Consider the following 25,068-nt stretch of genomic DNA (forward strand, 5'->3'; position numbering starts at 1 on the left):
GAGTTTGTCTCATACAACTTGTCCAAGCAGTAAATCCAGATGTGCTATCAACCATGTCCTATATGATGCAATTACTTAGTTAATAGGTCTTTACCAACAAGCATATCTTGAATTTCTGGATCATGCCATAAGTTATTGATTGTTTTATAAGTTTTTTTTTTTTAAGAGACCTCTGCCTTACCTGTTTAAAAAGACGTTTAAAAAGAAATGCATGATTATAGCTAATAATATATACACGAGGATTTTTAAAACATGCCCTATTCAAGACATAATAAATATAAAAACATAATTCATTATTGCAGGTTGATTTTTTTAACTTCATTTAAAATTTTTGTATGGGAATTAATAATGAGCCATTCTAGATCATATTAAATACTTCTATAAGGAGAAAACAACACCTTCATAAAGAACTGCCATTAATATAAGAGATACTAAATAAAATTTGTATTTTGCTTTTTCATCTGATGGGCAGTTGTGTCCAAAATTATTTATAGAGGTAATTTCTATGTATTAAAACATCCATCAGAAATCCAGAAGTTGGGATATTTTTCACCTCATGTATAGGCATACCTTCTTTCATTGTACTTCGCTGTATTGTGCTTCACAGATACTGCATTTTTTTACAAATTGCAGGTTTGTCACAACCCTGTGTCAAGCGAATCTATCTGCCTATTTTTTCCAACATCATATGCTCACTTCATGTCTCTATGACAGTCTTTTCTAGCAATAGCATATTTTTAAATTAAGATATGTGTATTGGTATTTAAGACATATTGCACACTTAATAGACTGCAGTATAGTATAAATGTAACTTATATGCACTAGAAAACCAAAAAATTTTTGTGACTTTCTATTGAGATATTTGTTTATTGAAGTGGTCTGGACCCTTAGACAGTATTTCCAAAGTATGCCTGTAAAAAAATTTTTTACCAGTTGAAACATACTGAGTTATTTTATGTGGAAATGGTTGTTAAAATTTAGTGTTTTGTGACTGATAAAAACAAAATAAAATTTAGACTTGAGAGGATTTTAAGTGCATGTATTGTGTTTTGCTCAAATACCTCTGTATTAGTCCATTTTTGTGTTGCTATAAAGGAACATCTAAGGCTGAGTAATTTATAAAGGAAAGAGGTTTATTTTGGCTTACAGTTCTTCTGCAGGCTATACAGGAAGTATGATGCTGACATCTGCTTCTGGTGAGTGCTTCAGGAAGCTTACAATCGTGGTGGAAGGTAAAGGAGGAGCAGGCATATTACATGATGAGAGAGGGAGCAAGAGACAGAAGGCAGAAGTCCCATACTTTTAAACAACTAGATCTCACATGAACTAACTAAGCAAGACTCACTTATCACCAAGGGGATGGCACTAAGCCATTCATGAGGGATTTGCCCCCATAATCTGACACCTCCCACTAGGCCCCACCTCCAACATTGGGGATCACATTTCATTATGAGATTTGGAGGGACAAACATTCAAACCATATCAACCTCTGTTCATCTTATTTTCCCAAACTGTGTGCAGAAATTTACATAGTATCTTCTATATGGTACCAAGAATATATGTAATATACAATTGAAATAATCACAGATATTTTTGTGTGAAATTTTTGTAAAATTAATTGAAATAAAGTTAGCATATAAAATACTAAATCTTCAAATAGTACATATATTAGCCCGTTTTCACACTGCTGATAAAGACATATATCTGAGACTGGGAAGAAAAAGAAGTTTAATTGGACTTACAGTTCCACATGACTGGGCAGGCATCAGAATCATGGCGGGAGGTGAAAGGCACCTCTTACATGGCAGTGGCAAGAGAAAATGAGAGAGAAGCAAAAGTGGAAGTCCCCGATAAACCCATCAGATCTTGTGAGACTTATTCACTATTACGAGAATAGCACAGGAAAGACTGGGCCCCCATGATTCAATGACCTCCCCACTGGGTTCCTCCCACAACACGTGGGAATTCTGGGAGATACAATTCAAGTTGACATTTGGTGGGGACACAGCCAAACCATATCAGTACCAGAGTAATGTAAGTTCCTCAGAATGCTCATTAATACAAGATAATGTGATATTATAACTGCATGTATCAGCCTAACATAATCAATGCTATGGAAGTCATACAGAGCAATACCTTTCAAGACTTTGGTTTATTTTTTATTAAAGGCGAATAATACAGTGCAAGGTATCTGATCTTCCAACATTTTCTGACATACATGAAAAGTATACTGTCATTGAGCGTCCTTTAAGAGATTGAATAATAAGAATGCAGTTGTAGAACAAATCACATTACATGTTTATTATCAAACATAGTACCTTGCTGGATTTTTTTTTTTTTTTTTTTTTTTTGAGGTGGAGTTTTGCTGGAGTGCAATGGTGTGATCTCAGCTTACCACAACCTTCGCCTCCTGGGTTCAAGTGATTCTCCTGCCTCAGCCTCCCAAGTAGCTGGGATTACAGGCATGTGCTACCACACCCGGCTAATTTTTTATTTTTAGTAGAGACGGGGTTTCTCCATGTTGGTCGGGCTGGTCTCCAACTCCCGATCTTAGGTGATCCTTCTGCCTCGGCCTCCCAAAGTGCTGGGATTACAGGCATGAGCCACTGTGCGCAGCCTCCTTGTTGGATGCTTAATACTGCTTCTTTGTAGGTTCTTTATTTTTCTTATTTGTCCCTAGGAGTTCTTGAATCTGTGGCTTGTCTTCTATCAGTTTTGGAAAATTCCAGGCAATTATCTCATCTCCTTTTTTTTTCTGCCCTCTTCCTTTTTTCTCTTCTCTGCTGCGACAGCAGTGATGTGAATAATAGGCCATTTCACCGTGTCTCATATGTCTCCTATGCTTTTTCCCTCTCTGTGCTTCATTGTGGTTATTTTCTACTGACCTATCTCCCATTTCACCAGTCCTCTTTTTAGCTGTGGCTACTCTGCTACTAAATGCATTTTCATTTTGGTTTATTACTTAGTTCTAATTTTTTTATTTCATTCATTTTATAGTTTCCAGGTATCTGCTGGATTTTTCATTTTGTTTTACGTCTTTTAAAAAAAATAGCTATTTTAGACCAGATGCAGTGGCTCACACTTGTAATCCCGACACTTTGGGAGGCCGAGGAGGGAAAATTACTTGAGGTCAGAAGTTCAAGACCAGCCTGGCCAACATGGAGAAACCCTGTCTCTACTGAAAATATAAAAATTAGCCGGGCGTGGTGGCACATGCGTGTAGTTCCAGCTACTCAGGAGGCTGAGGCAGGAGCATCGCTTGAATCCGGGAGGCAGAGGTTGCAGTGAGCTGAGATCACGCCACTGCACTCTGGCCTGAGCGACAGAGCTAGACTCTGTCTCAAAGAAAAAAAAAAGCTGTTTTAAATTCTGTCAATTCCAGTATCTGTATCTCTTGTAAATCCACTGCTTTCCTCATTTTTTTCCCTTGGTTTTTGATGATCTGGCATATTCTGTAATTTTTGATGGAATGCTGGAGATTAAAATATAAAATATATTGGAGATAATTTGAGGGCCTGAATGATATATTTCCCCTAGAGAAGAAGTATGATTCCCGCCAGCAACTTCTGTTTCTATCTTGTTGGCCAGAACTACGTCATACGGCTATCCATGGTCTCAAGGGAGGCTACAAAATGTCAGCTTGCTGGGCTCATAACTGCCCCATCAAAAAACAAACACACACAGACACACAAACTTGTTTTGCTACAATCCAAATCTATAAAATGATTACAGATATAAGTAAAACTGAACTTTTGTGTGAAAAGAGACTAAAAAGTGTTCTAAAATGTTCACTGATTTGAGTTTCTAAAACTGAAAAGCAGTTTTAAATAATTTGAAACTTTGTTCATTTTTCTTTACTAAGAACAACACAGTAGAAGTAAAAACTTTGAAAACAAAATTGGTTGTATAAACTTTTAAAATCTGAAAATTTAAACTGGTAGTATAAACTTTTAAAATCTAGAGCAAAAAAGCAAAGAAAGTCTTCTGAAATTTCACCAACCAAAGGTATCTTGTATCAACATTTCAGTAGATGGTCTTGTAATTTTATACATATATGTTTTTTTAAACAAATTAGCATTATAGTATGCACCCTATTTTGTGATTTCTTTTGTTAAGTATCATATGTATTTCCATGTTAAAGAATATAATGAGTTAGTGTTTTACAGTTTAGAAATTATAATTTCCTTAGTTTAACTCATAATGCCTTTTAATTTAGTGTTCTACCCTAACAGTATGTGTTTTGTGTCTGCCTGTTCTATCCTCACACTTTTCTTGACCAGGTCAATATATAATTATGTTATTGTTGATTAATACCTAAGGAATGTTTTACTTACCAGTCAGTGGGAGTAATGAATGTATTAGGTAGGCTCTCACTTAATAATAATGATTTCTGGCAGAATCTCATTAAATATCCTTTTGACTTGCTATAATACTATGATTTTAGTTGTAAACAAAATGATTATCTTTTTCTACTCTATTGTCATAGTTTTTAATGTCTTAGAACTGGAATAGATCCTAGACATTTCCTGAGAGACAGTTGTGTGAGCATATGGTTTCTGTAATAAAATGTATATATGTTAAAATTGTAAAACTGCTTTGAGATGCAAATTTTTGTGCAGTTGGCTTGGCTCCCTTGCTAGCCAAGTAATACCTACATGCTGTCACAACAGAAAATATGATTTCAAAATTCTAGTTGAGTAATATTACAAATTACAGATCATGGATCTTCAAGATCACCCTTGAATAGTAGAGATTGTAAATATTAAATGCAGGAATAATGAAAGACCTAGTTTATAAATTATATATGATTTTATAAATATTTGTACCTAGATTTTTAGTGGAAGATTTGCTTAATTTGGTGCCAGCTCCAGGTAACTGCTATTAATTTTGCTACCATAGATGTGTTTGCTGCTTTAGACCTTAGCTTTCTCAGGCAGACTTTTGTTTTAAGGTCCATCAGTATTTATTGCTCATCTCTTACAATTCACCTAATCCTGAGCTTTGTAGCTGGTGGACCTCAGATTCATTCTTGTGTCACAAGTCCTCTTAAAATAGTGAGGATGTTTCAGGTTAGGTTTCTGTGAAAGAATGTTTGAAAGGGGTTGTTCTAAAGAGGAACAGTGACTAGATAATGAACTTTCCTACCTCTAATGAAATCACTCACGTCATCAGTCCCTAGACATCACTCCCCTGAAATCTCCACATGGCAATGTGAGAATTTGTCTTGTCAGCTGGGTGGAGGTAATCCAGTACTGTTTCTTAACCAGCTTAGAATTGCTCATGATTAGCGCAGAATGGCTCATCACCAGCGGCAGGGTAGAAACATCAAGCTCTGGATTATAGGGTTCCTAAGCCTTTGTTTCTTGAGAAGTTGATAGTTTGAACTGTTTTAAACTTACACTACTTAATTTTTAAAAATTCGTCTATTAATGTCTCTTTAAGAAAGTACTCCTTTATTTTCAGTGTCCCATCTTTCCATCAAGACTCTTGGCCATATGTTATCTTTTGTTTATTGTCTTCCCAACTAGATTGTACGCTGCTTGTAAGCAGTAACTTACATCTTTGACATCTATGGATTCCTACCCACTCCCACAGTGCCTTCTGAAACATAGTAGACATTCCATAAATCTTTATTGTTTGATCAAAGTAAGTAGTGACAAATTGAGTTTTATTGGCTATAACTTAGTTTTTAGTTGTTTTAGAATTGTATGATTTCTCTGTGTTTTAATGATGCTGATTCTGTCCTTAATGCTGGTTTATCTTCTGGAAAAAGCATCCTACATTTTATAATTTGGTTGTATCTCAAAATTTGCTTAAATTTAGGTATTATCTTTCTTTTTAGCCTATGATAAGTAGATACATAAATATTTATTGAACTGGACATAAAATTCTTAAATTTGAATACCATGTTTGACATAAGTATTTGTTTCAGATCTTTCAGAACTTTGATCTCTGGTTTTGGTTATTATTCATTTAACAAGTACTTAGTGTAGGCAAAGCCATGTACTAGTGGTCAGTGGATAAATATTGTGACGATTTGAAAAGGCACTTACCTTTAATATTTTGTCAGTAAAATAGACTACTCAGTTTGTAATTTTTTTTTGTCATTATAGGGTAAAGTTCACCTTGAATTAAAACTGAATGAACTGATAACGGAGAATGGAACTGTGTGCCAGCAGCTTGTTGTACAGTAAGCATTTTTTTTTAAACCAAAATCAACTAGAAATAATTCTCCATTTTGTATTCTTTCGATTTTAAGCCAACTCCTTATTTTAACTTCAGAAACTTTTTTCAAAAATGAAATTCTGCTATGTCATTCCTTTTGTGAAATTGATTTTCAATTTAATTTTCTCATAGTCTACTCAGGTTATGGTGAATTTATTCAACTAATATTTATTGAATATGGGTTAAATGATATATATGGGCATTAAGGATAAGGGTGTCTAACTCTCTGGCAGTGGAGAATTGGAAAGGCTTCCCAAAGAAGGTCCTCTAGAAATTGTCATACCACAGAGCAGAGCTTTAGAGACCTTGGAGCTAGAAGTAATGCCCACTCAGAGATGACCAGTATTGATTCCCACCTACTTTGAATTCCTTTTTACCTCTTCCACCCTCAAGTCATTTTTTACCACCCAGACTGGCTGTTCTGGAAATCTGTTCTAGCCCAGTGCCCTTCTCTTTACTTCCCCTCCAAACCCTTACCCTGTGTTATCAATAGACTGCCAGATAACCTTCACTTCTTCTGGGTGTTTTCTCTATTTTTGCATTAGTTGACATCTGAATATCCCACAAAGTACTGCAGTTTCACAGCCTTCTCAATTAGAGGCTTTTTCTATCATGTCCACATATTGTAAGGCCAGGGAGTAGAGTAGATACTACTCTCCTATTGCTGCTCCTGACTGTAACTTATTCTCATCAATTGTGAACCCCAGCTCCTTTGAAGTATTCTGTCTGTATATAAATATGTCTGTTTACTACTATATATAACATTTCATTAATTTTTTCCGACCTCTTTGAAAGAAGATTGCATATGTATGACTCTTTGTCTCTTAATATATCAGTACGTATTTCCTAAGAATAATGATATTATCTTAAATAACTCCAGTACAGTTACCAAATTCAGGAAGTTTAACATTGTTACAATACTTTTTAAAAATCTATAGTTATTTTCTAATATTTTATTATTATTATTATTTTTTTTTGAGACGGAGTCTCGCTCTGTCGCCCAGGCTGGAGTGCAGTGGCCGGATCTCAGCTCACTGCAAACTCCGCCTCCTGGGTTTACGCCATTCTCCTGCCTCAGCCTCCCGAGTAGCTGGGACTACAGGTGCCCGCCACCTCGCCCGGCTAGTTTTTTGTATTTTTCAATAGAGACGGGGTTTCACCGTGTTAGCCAGGATGGTCTCGATCTCCTGACCTCGTGATCCGCCCATCTCGGCCTCCCAAAGTGCTGGGATTACAGGCTTGAGCCACCGCGCCCGGCCTATTTTCTAATATTTTAATCTGCAGTTATTATATTCCACTTTTGTTAACTGTCCCAGTGATATCTGTTAAGGCGTTTTATTCCTTCTAAGAAAGGATCCGCTCCAAGATTATGTTTTATGTTTAGTTGACCTGTCTCTTTAATCTCTTTTAACATGGAATAATTTTTTGCTTTTCTTTGATTGTATTAACATTTTTAAGAATATAAGCCAGTTTTTTTTTTTTTTAAATGTTTCTCAATTTGGGAATTTGGGTTTAGCTACTAAAAACAGTTCAAGATCTGTTTGCAGCTTTTTCTCCACAGACTGACTCTGTAGACCAACTGAGAGCATATGGTGAAAGTATCTGGATTAGGTCTTCCACTACTCCCTCCCATGCTTCAGTTTAATTATAATAGTCATTTGAAATACAGTTAGTTTGGTTGGTTTGGTTTGTTTGCATTCAATTTAAGGGTTTTCTTGTGCTCCTTCCCCCAATTTAAGTTTTTTCCCCCTATCCTTGTAGGCTTAATTTTATTTTTGAATAGAATATTTGCAAGATTTCAAAAGTCAAAACTATAACAAAAGGCGTTACTCAAAGATGTATAGTTCAGTTCCCTCTCCCCACACCCAGCTCCAAGCAACCATGATCTGATTTCTGTCCCTGTAGTTTTTGCCTTTTCCAAAGTGTTATTTGAACCAAAGTATGTGATATGTCTTTTTTGTGTCTGCTGTCTTTCACTTAGCATAATGCTTTTGAGATTCATCCACATTGTACGTGTATCATTTCCTTTTTGGTGTGTTACATGTTTCTGGTTATAATTTGGTAGATACTGTTATCCTCCTTTTGCTGATGACAAACTGATGCCCATATTGGTTAAATAAGCCTAATTTCACACAGGAAGTGTTGGAGCCTGAATTTGAACTCTGGCAGTTTGATATTTTTCCCTCAACTTTAAAATTTTGAAGTAATTATAGATTTACAGAAAGTTGTAAGGATAGTACAGAGAGGTCCTGTGTACCCTTCACTCTTTTTCCCTCAGTGGGTACATCTTGCATGACTGTAGCACAATACCAAAACCAGGAAATTTACATTGGCATAATGTATGTATATAGTTATAGATCATTTTATCATGTGTATAGATTTGTGTAACTATCACCACCTAGATAAGAAACTCTTCTGTCACCATAAAGATATCCCTCATCCCATACTAACCACTCCTGTCTTCTAACCCTTGGCAACCTCTCATCTGTCTTTATATCTATAATTTTGTCATTTCAAGAATGTTATGTGAATGGAATCTTATGTGACCTTTTGAGATTGGCTTTTTTTACTCAGATCTGTCTGAATGACTGTGTGTAGTTTTTTGTAGACAGAATATAGTTGGGTCACTTTTTTAAAAAATAATTTTTGCCAATCTCTGTCTTTTTTTGGTGAGTTTTTTCCATTCATTTTTAATGTAATTGTTAATATATTAGGCTTAAATCTGCCTTTTTCTTGTTTTCTGTTTGTCTCCTATTTTCTAGTTTTCTGTTTTCTTTTTCCTGTGGGTTACTTGAACACTTTTTAGAATTCCATTTTGATTTATTTACATTGTGTTTTTAAAAAATCTATAGTCTGTCTCTCTGTATAAATTTTTTTTTTAGTGGTTGCTCTAGGTATTACATTATACATGCATAACTTATCATAATGTACTGATGTCAACATTTTACCAGTTAGAATGAAGTGTATATACTCTACCTTCCTTTAAATCCCTTTACCCTCCCCCATTTGTAATATACTTTGTCTTAAATATTTCATCTACATATATTGAGAACCACATCAAACAATGCTATAATTTTTTGCTTCAGCCATCTAACACAATTGAGAAGAGTTAGAGGAGAAGGAAAGTGTACGTCTATTGTCTTTACCCACATGTTTGCCCTTTCCATGTTATTTTTTTTCCTTTCTGATGTTTCAAGATTCCTTCTGTGATTAAGTTTAGAGAGTTTCCTTTTACCATTCTTTTAGAGTAAGTCTCCTGGTGATACATTCTCTTGGTTTTCCTTCATCTCAGAAGGTCTTGATTTCCTCTTCATTTGTAAAAGATAATTATACTAGATATAGAACTCTGAGTGGATGGTTCTTTTCTTTCCACATTTGAAAATGTACCACTTCCTTGTGTCCTCCATGGTTTCTGATGTGAAATTCATTGTCATTCAAATTGTTTTTCCCTATAGGTAACACACCATTTTTCTCTGGCTTCTTTTAAGGTTGTTCTTTGCCTTTAGATTTCTTTTCTTTCTTTCTTTCTTTCTTTAATTTTCTTTTTCCTTTTTTTTTTTTGAAATAGAGTCTAGTTCTGTCGCTCAGGCTGGAGCGCAGTGGTGCGATCTCAGCTCACTGCAACCTCTGCCTTCTGGGTTCAAGCGATTCTCATGCCTTAGCCTCCTAAGTAGCTGAAATTACAGACGTGCACCACCATGCCCAGCTAATTTTTATATTTTTAGTAGAAATGGGGTTTCGCCATATTGGCCAGGCTGCTCTCGAACTCCTGGCCTGAAGTGATCCTTCTGCCTTGGCCTCCCAAAGTCCTTGGATTATAGGTGTGAGCCACCACGCCCAGCCTGCCTTTAGATTTCCATATGTTTTGGTTTGACTGTGATGTATCCTGAAATAGATTTCTTTCAGTTTATCCTGTTTGGGGTTCGCTCAGCTTCTTGACTATGTATATTTATGTCTTTTGCCAGATTTGGGGAATTTTCAACCATTATTTCTTCTATTAATTCTTTATCACCTCTGCTATCTTTCTCTCCTTCTTTCAGAACTCCAGTGGCACAAATGTTAGGTCTTTTTTTTTTTTTTTTTTTTACAGTTCCAGAGGTCCCTCTGAGGCTTTGACCTTTGCTTTTCTCCCCAGTCTATTTTCCCTCTGTTGTTCAAATTGGGTGATTTCTATTGTTATGTCTTCAGGTTCAGTGATTCTTTCCTCTGTCTTCTTCATTCTTCTGTTTAGCCTATCCGTTGAGTTATATTGGTTATTATATTTTTAAGTTCTAAAATTTATATTTGATTCTTCTTTATAACTTTTTTCCTTTGGTGAGAGTTTCTTTTGCTGAGACTTTCTTTTTTGTTTTTTTGTTGTAAACATTTTTGTAATTGCTCATTGCATTATTCACAATAGCAAAGACATGGAATCAACTTAAATGGCCATCAATGGCAGACTGGGTAAAGAAAATGCAGTACATATATGCCATGGAATACTATACAGCCATAAAAAAGAATGAGATCATATCCTTTGCAGGAACATAGGTAGAGCTGGAGGCCATTGTCCTTAGCAGACTAATGCAGGAACAGAAAACCAAACCAAATACTGCATGTGCTCACTTATAGTAGGAGCTAAATGATGAGAATGCATGGACACGTAGAGGGGAACAACAGACATTAGGACCTACCGAAGGGTGGAGGGTAGGAGGAGGGAGAGGATCGGGAAAAATAACTAATGGGTGCTAGCCTTAATACCCGAGTGACAAAATAATCTGTACATCAAACCCTTGTGACACAAGTTTACCTATATAACAGACCTGTGCATGTACCCCTGAACTTAAGTTAAAAAAAAAAATTGCTCATTGAATTATTTTTATGATGGCTGCTTTCAGATTCATGTCACATAATCACAACAATCATGTCATGTTAGTGTTAGTGTCTTGTATTAGTCCATTCTCACATTGCTATAAAGAAATACCTGAGGCCGGGCGCGGTGGCTCAAGCCTGTAATCCCAGCACTTTGGGAGGCCGAGACGGGCGGATCACTAGGTCAGGAGATCGAGACCATCCTGGCGAACACGGTGAAACCCCGTCTCTACTAAAAAATACAAAAAACTAGCCGGGCGAGGCGGCGGGCGCCTGTAGTCCCAGCTACTCGGGAGGCTGAGGCAGGAGAATGGCGTAAACCCGGGGGGCGGAGCTTGCAGTGAGCTGAGATCCGGCCACTGCACTCCAGCCCGGGCAACAGAGCCAGACTCCGTCTCAAAAAAAAAAAAAAAAAAAAAAAAAGAAATACCTGAGACTGGGTAATTTATTAAGAAGTTTAATTCGCTCACAGTTCTGCAGACTGTACGGGAAGCATGGCAGCATCTGCTTCTGGGGAGGCCTCAGGAAACTTCCAATAATAGCGAAGGCAAAGGGGGAGCAGTTGTCCTACATGGCAGGAGCAGGAACAGGAGAGAGAGCGGGGAGGTGCTACACATTTTTTTTTTTTTTTTTTTTTTTGGAGATGGAGTCTCGCTCTGTCGACCAGGCTGAGGTGCAGTGGCATGACCTCCGCCTCCTGGGTTCAAGTGATTCTCCTGCCTCAGCCTCCCGAGTAGCCTGGATTACAGGCATGCACCACCACGCCTGGCTAATTTTTGTGTTTTTAGTATAGTCGGAGTTTCGTCATGTTGATCAGGCTGGTCCTGAACTCCTGACCTTGTGATGTGCCCGCCTCAGCCTCCCAAAGTGCTGGGATTACAGGCATTAGCCACCAAACCTGACCCTCTTTTAGTTATTTTTAAATGTATAATAAATTATTGTTGACTGTAGTCACCTTCTTATGCTGTTAAATACGAGATCTTATCCATTATATCTAACTATATTTTTGTGCCCCCACTTCGTGTCCCAGCCTCTGGAAAACATTCTTCTGCTCTCTGTTATCATGAGTTCAATTTGAATTTTTAGTTCCCACAAGTGAGACCATACAAAGTTTGTCTTTCTGTGCCTGGTTTATTTCACTTAACATAATGATCTCCAGTTCCATCCCTGTTATTTTGAATGACAGGATCTGGTTCTTTTTTATGACTGAAAAGTACTCCATTGTGTATATATACCACATATTCTTTATCAGTTCGCCTGTTGATGGACACTTAGATTGCTTCCAATTCTTGACTATTGTGAATAGTGCTGCAGTAAACATGAGAGTGCAGATATCTCTTCAATATGCTGATTCCCTTTCTTTAGTGGGATTGCTGGATCATATGGTAGCTCTATTTTTAGTTTTTTGAGGAACCTCCAAACTGTTCTCCATAGTGGTTTTATTAATTTACATTCCCACCAGCAGTGTACAAGGGTTCCCTTTTCTCCATATCCTCACCAATATTTGTTATGCATGTCTTTTGGATAAAAGCCATTTTAACTGGAGAAAAATTATAATTTCATTGTAGTTTTGATTTGCACTTCTCTGATGATCAGTGATGTTGAGCACCTTTTCATAAACTTATTTGCCATTTGTGTATCTTCTTTTGAGAAATATCTATTCAGATCTTTTGCTTATTTTTTAATAAGATTATTAGATTTTTTTTCCTGTAGAGTTGTTTGAGCTCCTTACATATTCTGGTTATTAATCCCTTCTCAGACGGATAGTTAGCAGATATTTTCTTCCATTCTGTGGGTTGTCTCTTCACTTTGTTGATGGTTCCCTTTGCTGTGCAGAAGCTTTTTAACTTGGTGTGATCCCATTTGTCTATTTTCGCTTTGGTTGCCTGTGCTTGTGTGCCTGTGGCAACTATTATGCAAGAAATCTTTGTCTAGTCCAATGTCCTGGAGAGTTTCCCAATGTTTTCTTGTAGTAATTTCATAGTCTGTAGTCTTAGATTTAAGCCTTTAATCCATTTTTATTTGTTTTTTAATATGGTGAGAGATATGAGTCTAGTTTCATTCTTCTGCATATGGATATCTGTTTTTCCCAGCACCATTCATTGAAGAAACTGTCCTTTCCCCAATGTATGTTCTTGGCACCTTTATTAACAATGAGTTCACTGTAGATGTACGGATTTGTTTCTAGGTTCTCTATAATGATCTGTTGGTCTATGTGTCTGTTTTTATGCCAGTACGATGCTGTTTTGGTTACTATAGCTCTGTAGTATAATTTGAAATCAGATAATGTGATTCCTCCAGTTTTGTTCCTTTTGCTCAGGATAGCTTTGGTTATTCTGGGTCTTTTTGGGATTTTTTTTTTTCTATTTCTGTGAAGAATGACATTGATATTTCAATAGGGATTGCATTGAATCTGTAGATTGTTTTAGGTAGTGTGGACATTTTAACAACATTGATTCTTTCAGTCCATGAACTTGGAATATCTTTCCATCTTTGGGTGTCCTCTTCAATTTCCTGCACCAGTGTTCTACAGTTTTCATTATAGATATCTTTCACTTCTCTGGTTAATTCCTAGCTCTTTTGTTTTATTTGTAGCTATTGTGTAAGCAGTATTATTTTCTTGATTTATTTTTCAAATTGTTCACTGTTGGCATATAGAAACCCTACTGATTTTTGTTGTGTTAATTTTGTATCCTGCAACTTTACTAAATTTGTTTATCAGTTCTAATAGTTTTTTGGTGGAGTCTTTAGGTTTTTTCCAAATAAGATCATATCATCTGCAGACAAGGATAATTTTACTTCTTTCTTTCCAGTTTGGATGTCTTTATTTCTATCTCTTGTCTGATAGCTCTAGCTAGGACTTGAATAACAATGGTGAAAGTGGGCATCCTTGTCACGTTCCAGATCTTAGAGAAAAGACTTTCAGTTGTTCCCCATTCAGTATGACACTAGCTATGGATATGTACTATATGACTTTTATTGTGTTGAGGTATGATCTTTCTCTATCTATTTTTTGAGGGTTTTATTATTATGAAGGACTGTTGAATTTTGTCAAATACTTCTTTAGCATCAGTTGAAATGATCATATGGTTCTTGTCCTTCATTCTGTTGATATGATGTGTCACATTGATTAATTTGCATATATTGAACCATCCTCGCATCCCTGAGACAAATCCCACTTGGTCATGATGAATGATCTTTTTAATGTGTTGTTGAATTGGGTTTGCTGATATTTTGTTGAAGATTTTTGCATCAAGGTTCATCAGGGATATTGGCCTGTAGTTTTCTTTTTTTGATGTGTCTTTCTCTGGCTTGGTATCAGGGTAATACTGGCCTCATAGGATGAATTTGGAAGTATTCCCCTCTCTATTTTTTGGACTGAGTAGGATTGGTATTAGTTCTTCTTGAAATATTTAGTATAATTCAGCAGTGAAGCCATTGGGTCCCAGGCTTTTCTTTGCTGGAAGACTTTTTATTGTGGCTTCAATTTCATTACTTGTTACTGGTCTCTTCAGGTTTTGGATTTTTTCATGGTTCAATCTTGTTAGGTTGTATGTGTCTAGGAATTTATCCATTTCTTCTATGTTTTTCCACTTATTCTTTTTTTCAGAGTTTCTTAAGCCTTTGCTCTCCATACTCACTGTCTTGTAGCAGCAGAGTTCCAGTGATAGCTTTATGGAATTCGTTGTTGATTTCTCATCCTTATAGATATTCTGAAGTTCGTGACATTCTCTGTTTTTTAGTAACGCTAAAGGCATGGTTTCACATATGGCTTTCTTTGTGCTTCTTGCTGGACTTCGGTTTTGGGGGAGTAATGTATGGAAAGATTCATACCCTAGTAGTTACTATTATCCTGCAGACCTAGAAAGTCCCCACTGCAACATTTTTTGACCCCCCCCCCCCAAATCCGTTGATCTTCACTGTGTTTCTGTTTTCACTTCTTTCTACATCTTTTTTCGTGATCTATCACTGTAGTCATTTTCTTGCAGATTCCGTCAATTCCCCTATTGTTCTCATTATTCTTATTTATCTGGAAAAACTCTACTATGATTGAAAGTGACCTCTTCCTCTGTGTTCAATCTGCACGTGAATATTGCTGGAGAAAATCACGTAGACTGATTTCACTTTAAATTTATCATCACAGGCCTCACATGGGCACTTATGTCTGCCCTGGAACTTAACTGTGCTTCTCTAATACAGCTATAAGATTGTCTATCACCACAGCCTGGAAATTGCTTACATCTTCCTGAATCCAAATCTACAAATCTCATTTGCATCCATAATTTTGTCCTTATAGCAGAGGAGGTACTCCTTTTCTTGACATTGAATTCTTCCATCTGAGCTCTGGATTCCATTCATTTCCTCTACTTAAGAGTTTTGCTCCTTCAGTTATGCCTTCTTTTTCTTGTTTTGTCAGCTTTACCTTCTCCTCTAGATGGTTCCCTCAACAAATAAACATGTTCTAGTATCTCTATCCTAAAAGTCATGCCTCCCCAGCCCTCATCTCTGCCCACCCATACCCCAGTCCTTTTTATCATTCCCATTTCTCTGCTCTCCTTTGAAGGCAGACTTCTCTAGAGAAAAATAGTGCTAAGAGTATGTATGAGTGAGTGTGTGTGTGTGTTTGCAATTCTCCAATCAGCAATTTCCAGTAGATTTTTCTGTGATGTAGAAAATGCTTTGTGTCTTCACTGTCCAAAACAGTAGCCACTAGCCATGTGTGGATATTGAAAACTTGAAATACAGCTAATGTGACCAAAGAGCTGAAGTGTTAATTTTGTTTAATTTTAATTAAATGTAAATAACCACACGTGGCTAATGACGACAGCAGCTTCAGTAAAAGAACCTGGACTCCTTTTTAGCAGTAGCTTATTTCAGGACTTGGGCAGGGAAAATATGAGATGAGTCTGGAGCATCTTTGGGGCTCAAAAAGTAAGAAAGTGCTAAAAAATAATGGGGATATGTAAAAAGGACATTGAAGCCAATGTAAAGAGACTTCAAATTACCAAATCTGGAACAATTTGAGCTTCAGAATAAATAATAAATAATAATAGTGGATTCAAACTTATAAAATAAAATAAATAGTCATATGACAATACTGATACAAATAAACAGTTTAAAAATACTTGGTAGGGAGAAAGGACTGCTTTTTCCTATGGTAGAATTCTAATTAATGAATGTAGGAGGATTGATGAAAATGAAAATCAACATTGGCAAACATCACAGTAATAAGTGGGTGAGGGGAAAATTCAACAGATCATCTGTGGATGCTCAGTGAGCATAAGTATGATGACAAACAGTATTTTTGCATAGTCTCAAAGAATCCTTCCGATAAGATATCTGATAGATGCCACCTTAATTGAGTGATCAAAGTTAACATCACCAATAATGAGACATCCAGTACCTCCCAATAGGATGCCCTGAGGACACCAAGATACATAACCTCAACCTAATCATGAGTAAACATCAGACAAACTCAGATTAAAGAATACACTACAAAATAACTGGCCAACCAATACTGGCAAGATCATGGGGCAAAGAAGGAAAACTAATGAACTGTCTCGGAATGGAGAGGAATAAGAAGACATGACAACTAAATGCAGTATGGGATCCTATATTGTGTCCTAGATCAAAAAAGTACATTGGTGAAATTTGAGTAAGGGCAACAGATTTCAGTAATTCTGCTATGGTTATATAAAACGTTAACATTGATTGATGAGTATCCAGAAACTCTATTATTTTAACAGCTTTTTTGAATATCTGAAATTATTTCAAAATAAGCTTTTTTTAATTGCCTATACCTGGTGCATTCAACCCAGGTCTGTTTTCTGAGTTTCAGATTAATATATCTACTTTGATGTATCACATTGCAAACTTAACACATTTAAAACTGAAGTATTGATTCTCATGTCTATCCAACCACTCCCCCAAGGTCTTAGCAAATGTTTAATTCCACTCAGTATGTTTTTCATCTCTAGATTTTTCCATTTTTATTGTCTTTTGTGTCTGTGTGGAACATATGGAATATAATTATAACTTAAATGTCTTTGCTAGTTCTATCTTTTTTGTCATTTCTGATTCTGTTTCTATTGTTATTTCTTTTCATTATGGATGATAATTTCTTGGTTCCTTGCATTCCTGGTTATTTTCTGTTGCATGCCAGACATTGTGAAGTTGCTAGATATTTTTATATTTCTATGAATGTACTTGAGCTTTGTTTAGTACTTGGTTAAGTTACTTAGAAACAGTTTGATCCTTTTATGGTTTGCTTTTAACTTTTGTTAAACAGACAAGCACAGCCTTTACTGGAGGGCTTATGTTTTCCTGCTATTAAGGCAGTACCCATGAATTACCAGGTTTTCTACTGTGGCTGATGGTACCTCTTGCTAGCCATGTGTGGGTTTTAGGAACTGTTCCCTCTATTCTTTTCAAATGGTTCTTTCCCCAGCCTCAGATGATTTCTTCATATATATACATGTGTCAGTACTCAGCTGAAAACTCGGGGGAATTCTTGTAGCTCCCTGGAGATTTTTCTTTCTCTGTGCAACTTTCTTCCCTTTAGTACTCTGCCCTGGGGGCTCTAGTCACTTTGACTTCCTCCTGCTGACAGCTTTGTCTCCTCTTCTCAGAGAAACCGTTTAGCTGTACGCTGGGGCAGTTGGAGGGCTCACCTGTCCTTCACTGCTGATTTTGTCCAGTTCATTTTGGGTGGAGAGTGAATCTAGTTCCTGATACTCCATCTTACCTGGATGTAAAAGTTAACATTTTCTTTTAGTTTAAAAAAAAAGTCCAAAGAAAAGAATCAGATCAGTCTTTTTATAAACTGTTTATAATATTTATTTACCTTTGTAATTTTTAGATACTGTATTAATGTAAATGCTTTATATGTCACATATAAATAAAATATAAAATTCCTTATATTGGGGTTATTTTTAACATTTGTTTTCTGCCCATCCATAATTTATGATATGAAATTACTTGACTTACAGATTGGAATAACATTGCTATCCTAGGTCATTAGAAAAATAATATTTCCAAGTATGTGTAATGAATAAAATAACCTATATTTAATAATATTACTTCAGTTTTGCAGAAAACTCAATTTTTAACTGTTTTATATTTTAAAATTAAGAGTACTGATGATTTCTGTAGGGTGACACTTCTGGTTTATGGGCATCCTTGTTCTGGTTTGTGGGTATTCTTATCCTTTCATAAGTTTTTGTGTACTTATAAGTCAGTACTGCATTTTCCTCTGGGTTTGTTGTTGTTGTTGTTGTTGTTTTATATGGAGTTTCGCTCTTCTTGCCCAGGCTGGAGTGCAATGGCGCAGTCTCAGCTCACCACAACCTCCGCCTCCTGGGTTCAAGCGATTATCCTGCCTCAGCCTCCTGAGTAGTTGGGATTACAGGCATGAGCCACCATGCCTGGCTAATTTTGTTTTTTTTTAGTAGAGACGGGGTTTCTCCATGTTGGTCAGGCTGGTCTCAAACTCCCGACCTCAGGTAATCCACCCGCCTTGGCCTCCCAAAGTGCTGGGATTACAGTCGTGAGCCACCGCGACTGGCCTTTCCTCTGGTTTTTTATACCTCATAAAATAGAAAGTTGGATTTCTGTCATTAAGGTTTCTCAGAATTGATGTTTATGTGAGATAAATGTGGTATTACAAGGAGAGTAATATTGTATTTGGGGGCACAGTGGGAATGTAGAAGGGCACTGGACTTCAGTAACAAAATTAAAAAGTAGAAGTTGAGTCTTGGCTAGCTTCTTACAAGTTATGCTACCTCTTTGAGCCTTACATTGTAACTTTCTCACATAACCTCCTTGAGCCTTACTTCTTTTAAATGGCATAATACTCTTCTCAAAGGCAGTTGTGAGAATTAGGTGCATTTTGTGAAAGTGCATAGTAAACTGCAAATGCTGTATCAGATATCATTATGAGGTTTAGCCTGAGAAGTGTAAGTTTTTTTTTGTTTTGTTTTTGTTTTTTTTTGAGACAGAGTCTTGCTCTGTCGCCCAGGCTGGGGTGCAGTGGCCGGATCTCAGCTCACTGCAAGCTCCGCCTCCCGGGTTTAGACCATTCTCCTGCCTCAGCCTCCCGAGTAGCTGGGACTACAGGCGCCCGCCACCTCGCCCGGCTAGTTTTTTGTATTTTTTAATAGAGACGGGGTTTCACCGTGTTAGCCAGGATGGTCTCGATCTCCTGACCTCGTGATCCGCCCATCTCGGCCTCCCAAAGTGCTGGGATTACAGGCTTGAGCCACCGCGCCCGGCCAGTTTTAAGCAGTATGTACAATGGAAAAATCTGAGTATTCCTGAACCCCACATTAAAAACCAGAATTATTATCCTGGCTTGTGTTTTCTTTGGCTAGTTTCAAAATTTCTTTATTTTTTGATGCCCAGCTTAATAGAAATGAGTCATATTATCATTTCTGTCTTTACTCGGCGGTATACCAATAGCACTTCACTCACATCTGTGACCTGTGGGTTGTGGAGAGAAATAAGGATGTTACTCAACAGCTTGCATCTTTCAACAAAGAATACTTTTCAAAACACTCATGAGTTTCTCTTAGGCATTAGAAAATGCAGAACCTTAGACATTAAACTAAACTCATAAAGTCAGTAATATTTAATGAGAAAATTGGAGGAACATATCACTAAAGTTAGATTCTGTGTTCTCTGTAAATACCAACAACTATGAGCCATGGAGTAGATCAGATGACCTTGGTTTTTATGGTCTAAAACATTTTCTACAGAATGGTGCAGGAGCTGTTTACTGAGAATTGGAATAAAAGGCTACAGAATTGTGTGAGGCTTGCCCCATATTTATGAATCAGATTTTTAAGTGGAAGCCACAGTTGTTTCCTTGTTTGTCATTCATGCTTTAGCAGAGGATATGATGCCATAGAGCTGGCTTGGTTTGTAGCTTCTCATTTAGGGTTTGTACCGCTTTCTTTTCCTTTTTAGAGGCCACAGCAGTTTTGATGTATTATCAAACCACAAAATGTACCTTGTTGGGTATTTAGCAGGAGGAAATGTGTTGACTGTTACACATCCCTTATCTACAATGCTTGAGACTAGAAGTGTTTGGAATTTCTTATTCTTGTTGGTTTTTTTGTTTTTTGTTTTTTTGGAGTATTTGCATTATATATACTTGCCCATTAAGCATCCCAAATCCAGAAAGCCCAAATTTGAAATGCCCCAGTGAGCATTTCCTTTGAGCATCTTGTTGGTGCTCAGAAAGTTTTGAATTTGGGAGGACTTTGGATTTTTTAATTTGGAATGCTCAGCCTGTATTTGATAGTTTCATTAATGATTGTGGATAGCATAAATTTAAAAATGCATACGTATGTGTATGGAGTAGGTAGTATATAGCCATACAACTGCAGACACATGGAAAACAATTCTTAACCCTTTGAATGTATTAGTTTGTGTTTAAAGGTAATGTTTTATCTTGTTTAACTGGCATCTAATATGTTAAATCTCTTTTATTCTACCTTAGCATCAAGGCATGCCATGGGTTGCCTCTCATAAATGGCCAAAGCTGTGACCCTTATGCAACAGTTTCTCTAGTGGGCCCTTCTAGGTAATGTTTATTGAATTATTATTAGGTTTTTAAGTTTTAATGTTTGATTTAAAAATTTAAAAAGTAAGATTCTATGAGCAAATGATAAATAGCTATTTATAACACAAAGTAATAAATGCTTTGAAAGAATAATCTTTAGTGAGTTCTATTATACACTTGTTAATAACAAAACCCTCTTTTTACAGACAGAAATTGGTACCCCATTTTAAATCTGCCATGCTGTTAGGCTTTAGGGAACAACCTCAGTTTTATACTATTACAGTGTAGTGCTTTAAAACATAAACTTGACTGTTCATGCATCAACATTCCTACTTTCAAATATCCTAAATTTTATGCCTGTAAAATCCTGTTTTAATGAATGCCAGTTCAGAATAACAAGACAATTTATATATTTTTATCTGGAAGGCAACTCAGGACTGAAAAATCGCCTTTTCTACTCATGAGATCTGTCCTCTACAGAGAGAATTCCAACTGTAGAAAAACTGCTGAAGTAGTAGAGCATGGCAAAGTGTACCATATCATTAATTTAAATGATTTATAATAATTTGTGAAAAAACCTATAGCATTTTGTAATACAGTGTGTTATATGACTTCATTATGGTTTCTTTAAGGAACTGACACATCTGAAATATGTCTACAAGTTGAAGGTTTAGAATCAGGAAACAAGAAGCACAGTATTCCCTCTACACACACACGCATGCATGCATACACACTCCTTTTCCCCATCCCCAGAGTCTCTAGTTATTCTTACTTTGTAGAAAATCACTACTAAGTCACTTTGAAAAATGTATTTATGTATGTATGTAAAGTACCTAGTACCATGCCGGTATTTATTAGGTGCTCAAACAATAGTATGCTATTAGCAGATACTCAGTCTTATGACATTAAATGCTATTAGAGAGATTTATTTTTGCATGATAAAAATGTTCAATCTAGTGGAGCTGTTTTTGTTTTTTAAAATAATCTGTACCTGACAAATTCTTTATTTGGTAACATACAGTTAGAGACAGTTTGGCATATGAATTTGTGTTTTAAAATGTCTGGCCAGGCGCGGGTGGCTCACGCCTGTAATCCCAGCACTTTGGGAGGCCGAGGCAGGCGGATTACCTGAGGTCGGGAGTTCGAGACCAGCCTGACCATCAAGGAGATACCCCATCTCTACTAAAAATACAAAATTAGCTGGGTGTGGTGGCGCATGCCTGTAATCCCAGCTACTCGGGAGGCTGAGGCAGGAGAATCGCTTGAACCCTGAGGCGCAGGTTGTGGTGAGCCGAGATTGCACCATTGCACTCCAGCCTGGGCAACAAGAGCAAAACTCTGTCTCAAAAAAATAAAAAATAAAAAGTCACTGTGGGTTTTGCTATTGTACTATGGTTGTGTAAGATGTTAACACTGGGGGAGACTGGGTAAAGATACAAGATTTCCCTATGCATTTTTTGTAACCTCCTCTGAATCTATAATTAAATTAAAATAAAAATATTTTTTTAAGAAGTCTCTATTATATCTGAAGCCCAAGAAGTAAGCTGAGTTAAGAATGTTTTTCAAGTTCCTTGGGTATTTTTCAACATAGATGAAGGTACTCTAAATCTTATTGTCTTCCTTCTATTTATTCTGAGTTGCTTATAGAATAGAATGTGTTTTTAAAGCCCCTGAAAAAGGTTGGCAGTCTAGTGTGTCCGTAGAGAGAATAATACAGTCTTGGCACGTAGAGGGTGCCTAAAGCTTATATATTCTTTGATTTGAGTTTATAAGGACACTTAATTTTTTCCAAGCAATATTTAAAACTGAATCTTCCCTGAGTCACCTTAACTTTTAAACGGAGGTCAGGCTCCCTGGTTGGAAATAGCATGTTTTATAATTGTGTACTGTTAAGTTCTACAAGGTAAAACTCTACCACATTGGAACAGGAATGACCAAAAGAAGACAAAAGTAAAGAAGAAAACAAGCAATCCGCAGTTTAATGAAATCTTTTATTTTGAGGTAATTTTTTGTTTTACGTAAATGTTAACATTAAATATGTAATATTTAATGCTAGTTAATTTCTTTTTTCAAACCACAGTCATAGTAATCATTTTATCAATAATGCAGATAAGCAGAAAGCAGTAGAACCATGGTGTGATGCAATGGAAGCCCAATATATAAAATGAATAAAGGCAGAGCTCTAATTTGGGAGCAGGAAGGGCCAGGGCCATACCCACTCGCCAGTCATCCTCACTGTCATGCCCTCCTTTGCACCCTCCCTTACCCTATCCAGCTCCCTACCTAACACATAGTGGCCACAGGACTCTTCTGCAGGGTGCCCTTTGACAGTCACTGGTGAAGTAAGTATAATTACCACTCAGTAAATCTGAGTTCCAGTCCAGTTGGCTTTGAAAGAGTCACTGAATGTGACTCAAGTTTCTTATCCTGTGAAAGAATAGTTGGAAGGGAAAATAGCAGCACTACCTGACTAATAGAGTTTTTGTAAGACCCAAAGCATGTGAGAATCCTTTGAGACCATAAAATACTGTATGATTAGAGCCTTATTATTACTCTTTTTTTTTTAGCCTAATTCATTCTACGGATGCCTGCTTATCTTCATAGACAGCTTCAGCTGCCTTGAAGTTGTCCCAAATACAGTGCTTTGGAGTGCTTTTCTTTGGAGCATTTGTTAAAGAAATCCTTTTTCATATTATTTGCAAACTACAGAAAAAAAATCCAACTGTCTAAAAGATTGTTGTCTAATAAAGCATGTTGCAGTTCGTATCAACATGTAGGGAAGGTTTGAAAGAAGGCACATTTTGTGCCTTTCCTTCTGTATGTGTATTTTTCTTGGTATTTCAAAGTGGAGAGCGTAAGGGTACCTCTAGTCATGCCTGATTACTGTGCTTTAATAAAGGAACACAGGCCAAAGAAAATGCCGAAAGTGAAGCAGGAAGAATTGTGGAGGGGGAAGCAAGGGAGAAAAAACAAAAGAAAAAGTACCAATGTGAGACTTTTCCATTTCCTGGCTAAGGACTTGGTGCAGTTGTTCTACATTTATTAATGGCGGTTGCATCTAACCTGGAGAAAACAAAGAAGACAGCAATGTCTAAGGGCTGCTGACTAAAGGCACTTACACTCCCCGTTAGCCCACATACCTTAAACCTTAGCTGGATGTAATCTACTCTGCTTCATGGATCCTTACAGTCAGCAGATGACCTTGTAAAGTAGAAGACCTGACCTGCCTGCTGTAGCAGGAGTACTTGTTAGGCCTTGCAACATTCATTCAGAGGGCCTTTTGTTGGTTATAAAGATAGATACATTTCCATCTCTGTCCTTTATCTAAAGCAAGGAACACAAAGCAGACACACATATACATATATACAACAGTAAAATGCAGTAGATATTGGAGAGGTCAGATGAACTCCATCTGGAGGTCAGATGCTCCATTAAAGGCTTGAAGAAAGATTGGATTTTCTAAGATTGAGGAAAGAGAGTATTAGATATGATGAACATTTTGAGCAGAGGCACAGAGACAGAAAAGCAGAAAGTTATGTCCAAAGTACAGTGAGTACTGAGTTTACTGGGCTTGTGTAAGAAAATAATGGGAACTAAGATTAGAAAGGTAGAGTAGGACCAGCTGATGAAAGGCCTTGAGTGCCTAGCTGTGGTGCTTAAGTAAATGATTTTGAGCTTATAAGTTATGAGTAAAACTGTGTTTGGGAAAGAATTAACTATGATCTGAGGTCCAGGTGGCTTAGGGAGAAAGAAGAAAGATGGGGAGACTGTTGTATTTTAGGTGTAAGAAAAAAGGGGAGGGGGAGGGGGTGGGGGTGTCTTTCAAGAGAGCACTATGGAAATAGAGAGGAAGAGGCAGATAAAAGAGAGAATGCAAAGGGCAAGATAACAAATTGGTTATAGAAAAAAAAGAGAAAGGAAGTAGTTGAATGCTGCCCCCAAGGTTCCAAATCTGGAAAAATAGAAGACTAAGGAAGAAGAAAAATAAAAGTGGTTTAGTTTGGAGCATAATTAGCTTGAGGGCTGACATTTTAAATCCTCCAGTAGGGAGTTCATGACTGAAACTTAAGATGAGTGATAGTTATTGACCAACACTCAAGGTTTGTTTATATAAACAGTCAAGAAAGCCAAGAGAATAGAGGTATACAATAAAGGAGAAAAGTGAATAAACTAATTTCTGCCACTTAAGTATTCAACTTTGAGCATGTCAATTTCTGTGCTTCAGCTTCCTCATTTTTAAGTGAGGATAATAAATCTAGCCCCGCCCGCCTCTGAGCAGCATTCTGATGAACAAAGGAGATAATGGATGTGAAAGCACTTTGTAGACTGTACAGCACTGTGCAGCTCCAAGTTGTTTTTAGTGCAAGATAAAACATAACATTTTGAAGAATAGTATATCTATAGATTCTGAAAAAGAAACAAAATTGACAGCT

General features: G+C 36.8%; 1 protein-coding gene across 2 annotated transcripts in view; it reads left to right on the forward strand.

The window, feature by feature from the left end:
* RASA2 (RAS p21 protein activator 2) overlaps positions 1-25,068 on the forward strand; it is a 124,633-nt gene that overhangs the window by 40,851 nt on the left and 58,714 nt on the right. For both annotated transcript variants that reach the window (XM_001112747.5, XM_015131999.3), the window contains exons 5-7: positions 6,114-6,190; positions 20,573-20,656; positions 22,564-22,636. In XM_001112747.5, the coding sequence (XP_001112747.2) occupies positions 6,114-6,190; positions 20,573-20,656; positions 22,564-22,636 (234 nt within the window). The remainder of the gene's footprint in view (positions 1-6,113; positions 6,191-20,572; positions 20,657-22,563; positions 22,637-25,068) is intronic.

Source organism: Macaca mulatta, chromosome 2, assembly GCF_049350105.2.
Source record: "Macaca mulatta isolate MMU2019108-1 chromosome 2, T2T-MMU8v2.0, whole genome shotgun sequence".
In the NCBI taxonomy this organism is placed as follows: domain Eukaryota; kingdom Metazoa; phylum Chordata; class Mammalia; order Primates; family Cercopithecidae; genus Macaca; species Macaca mulatta.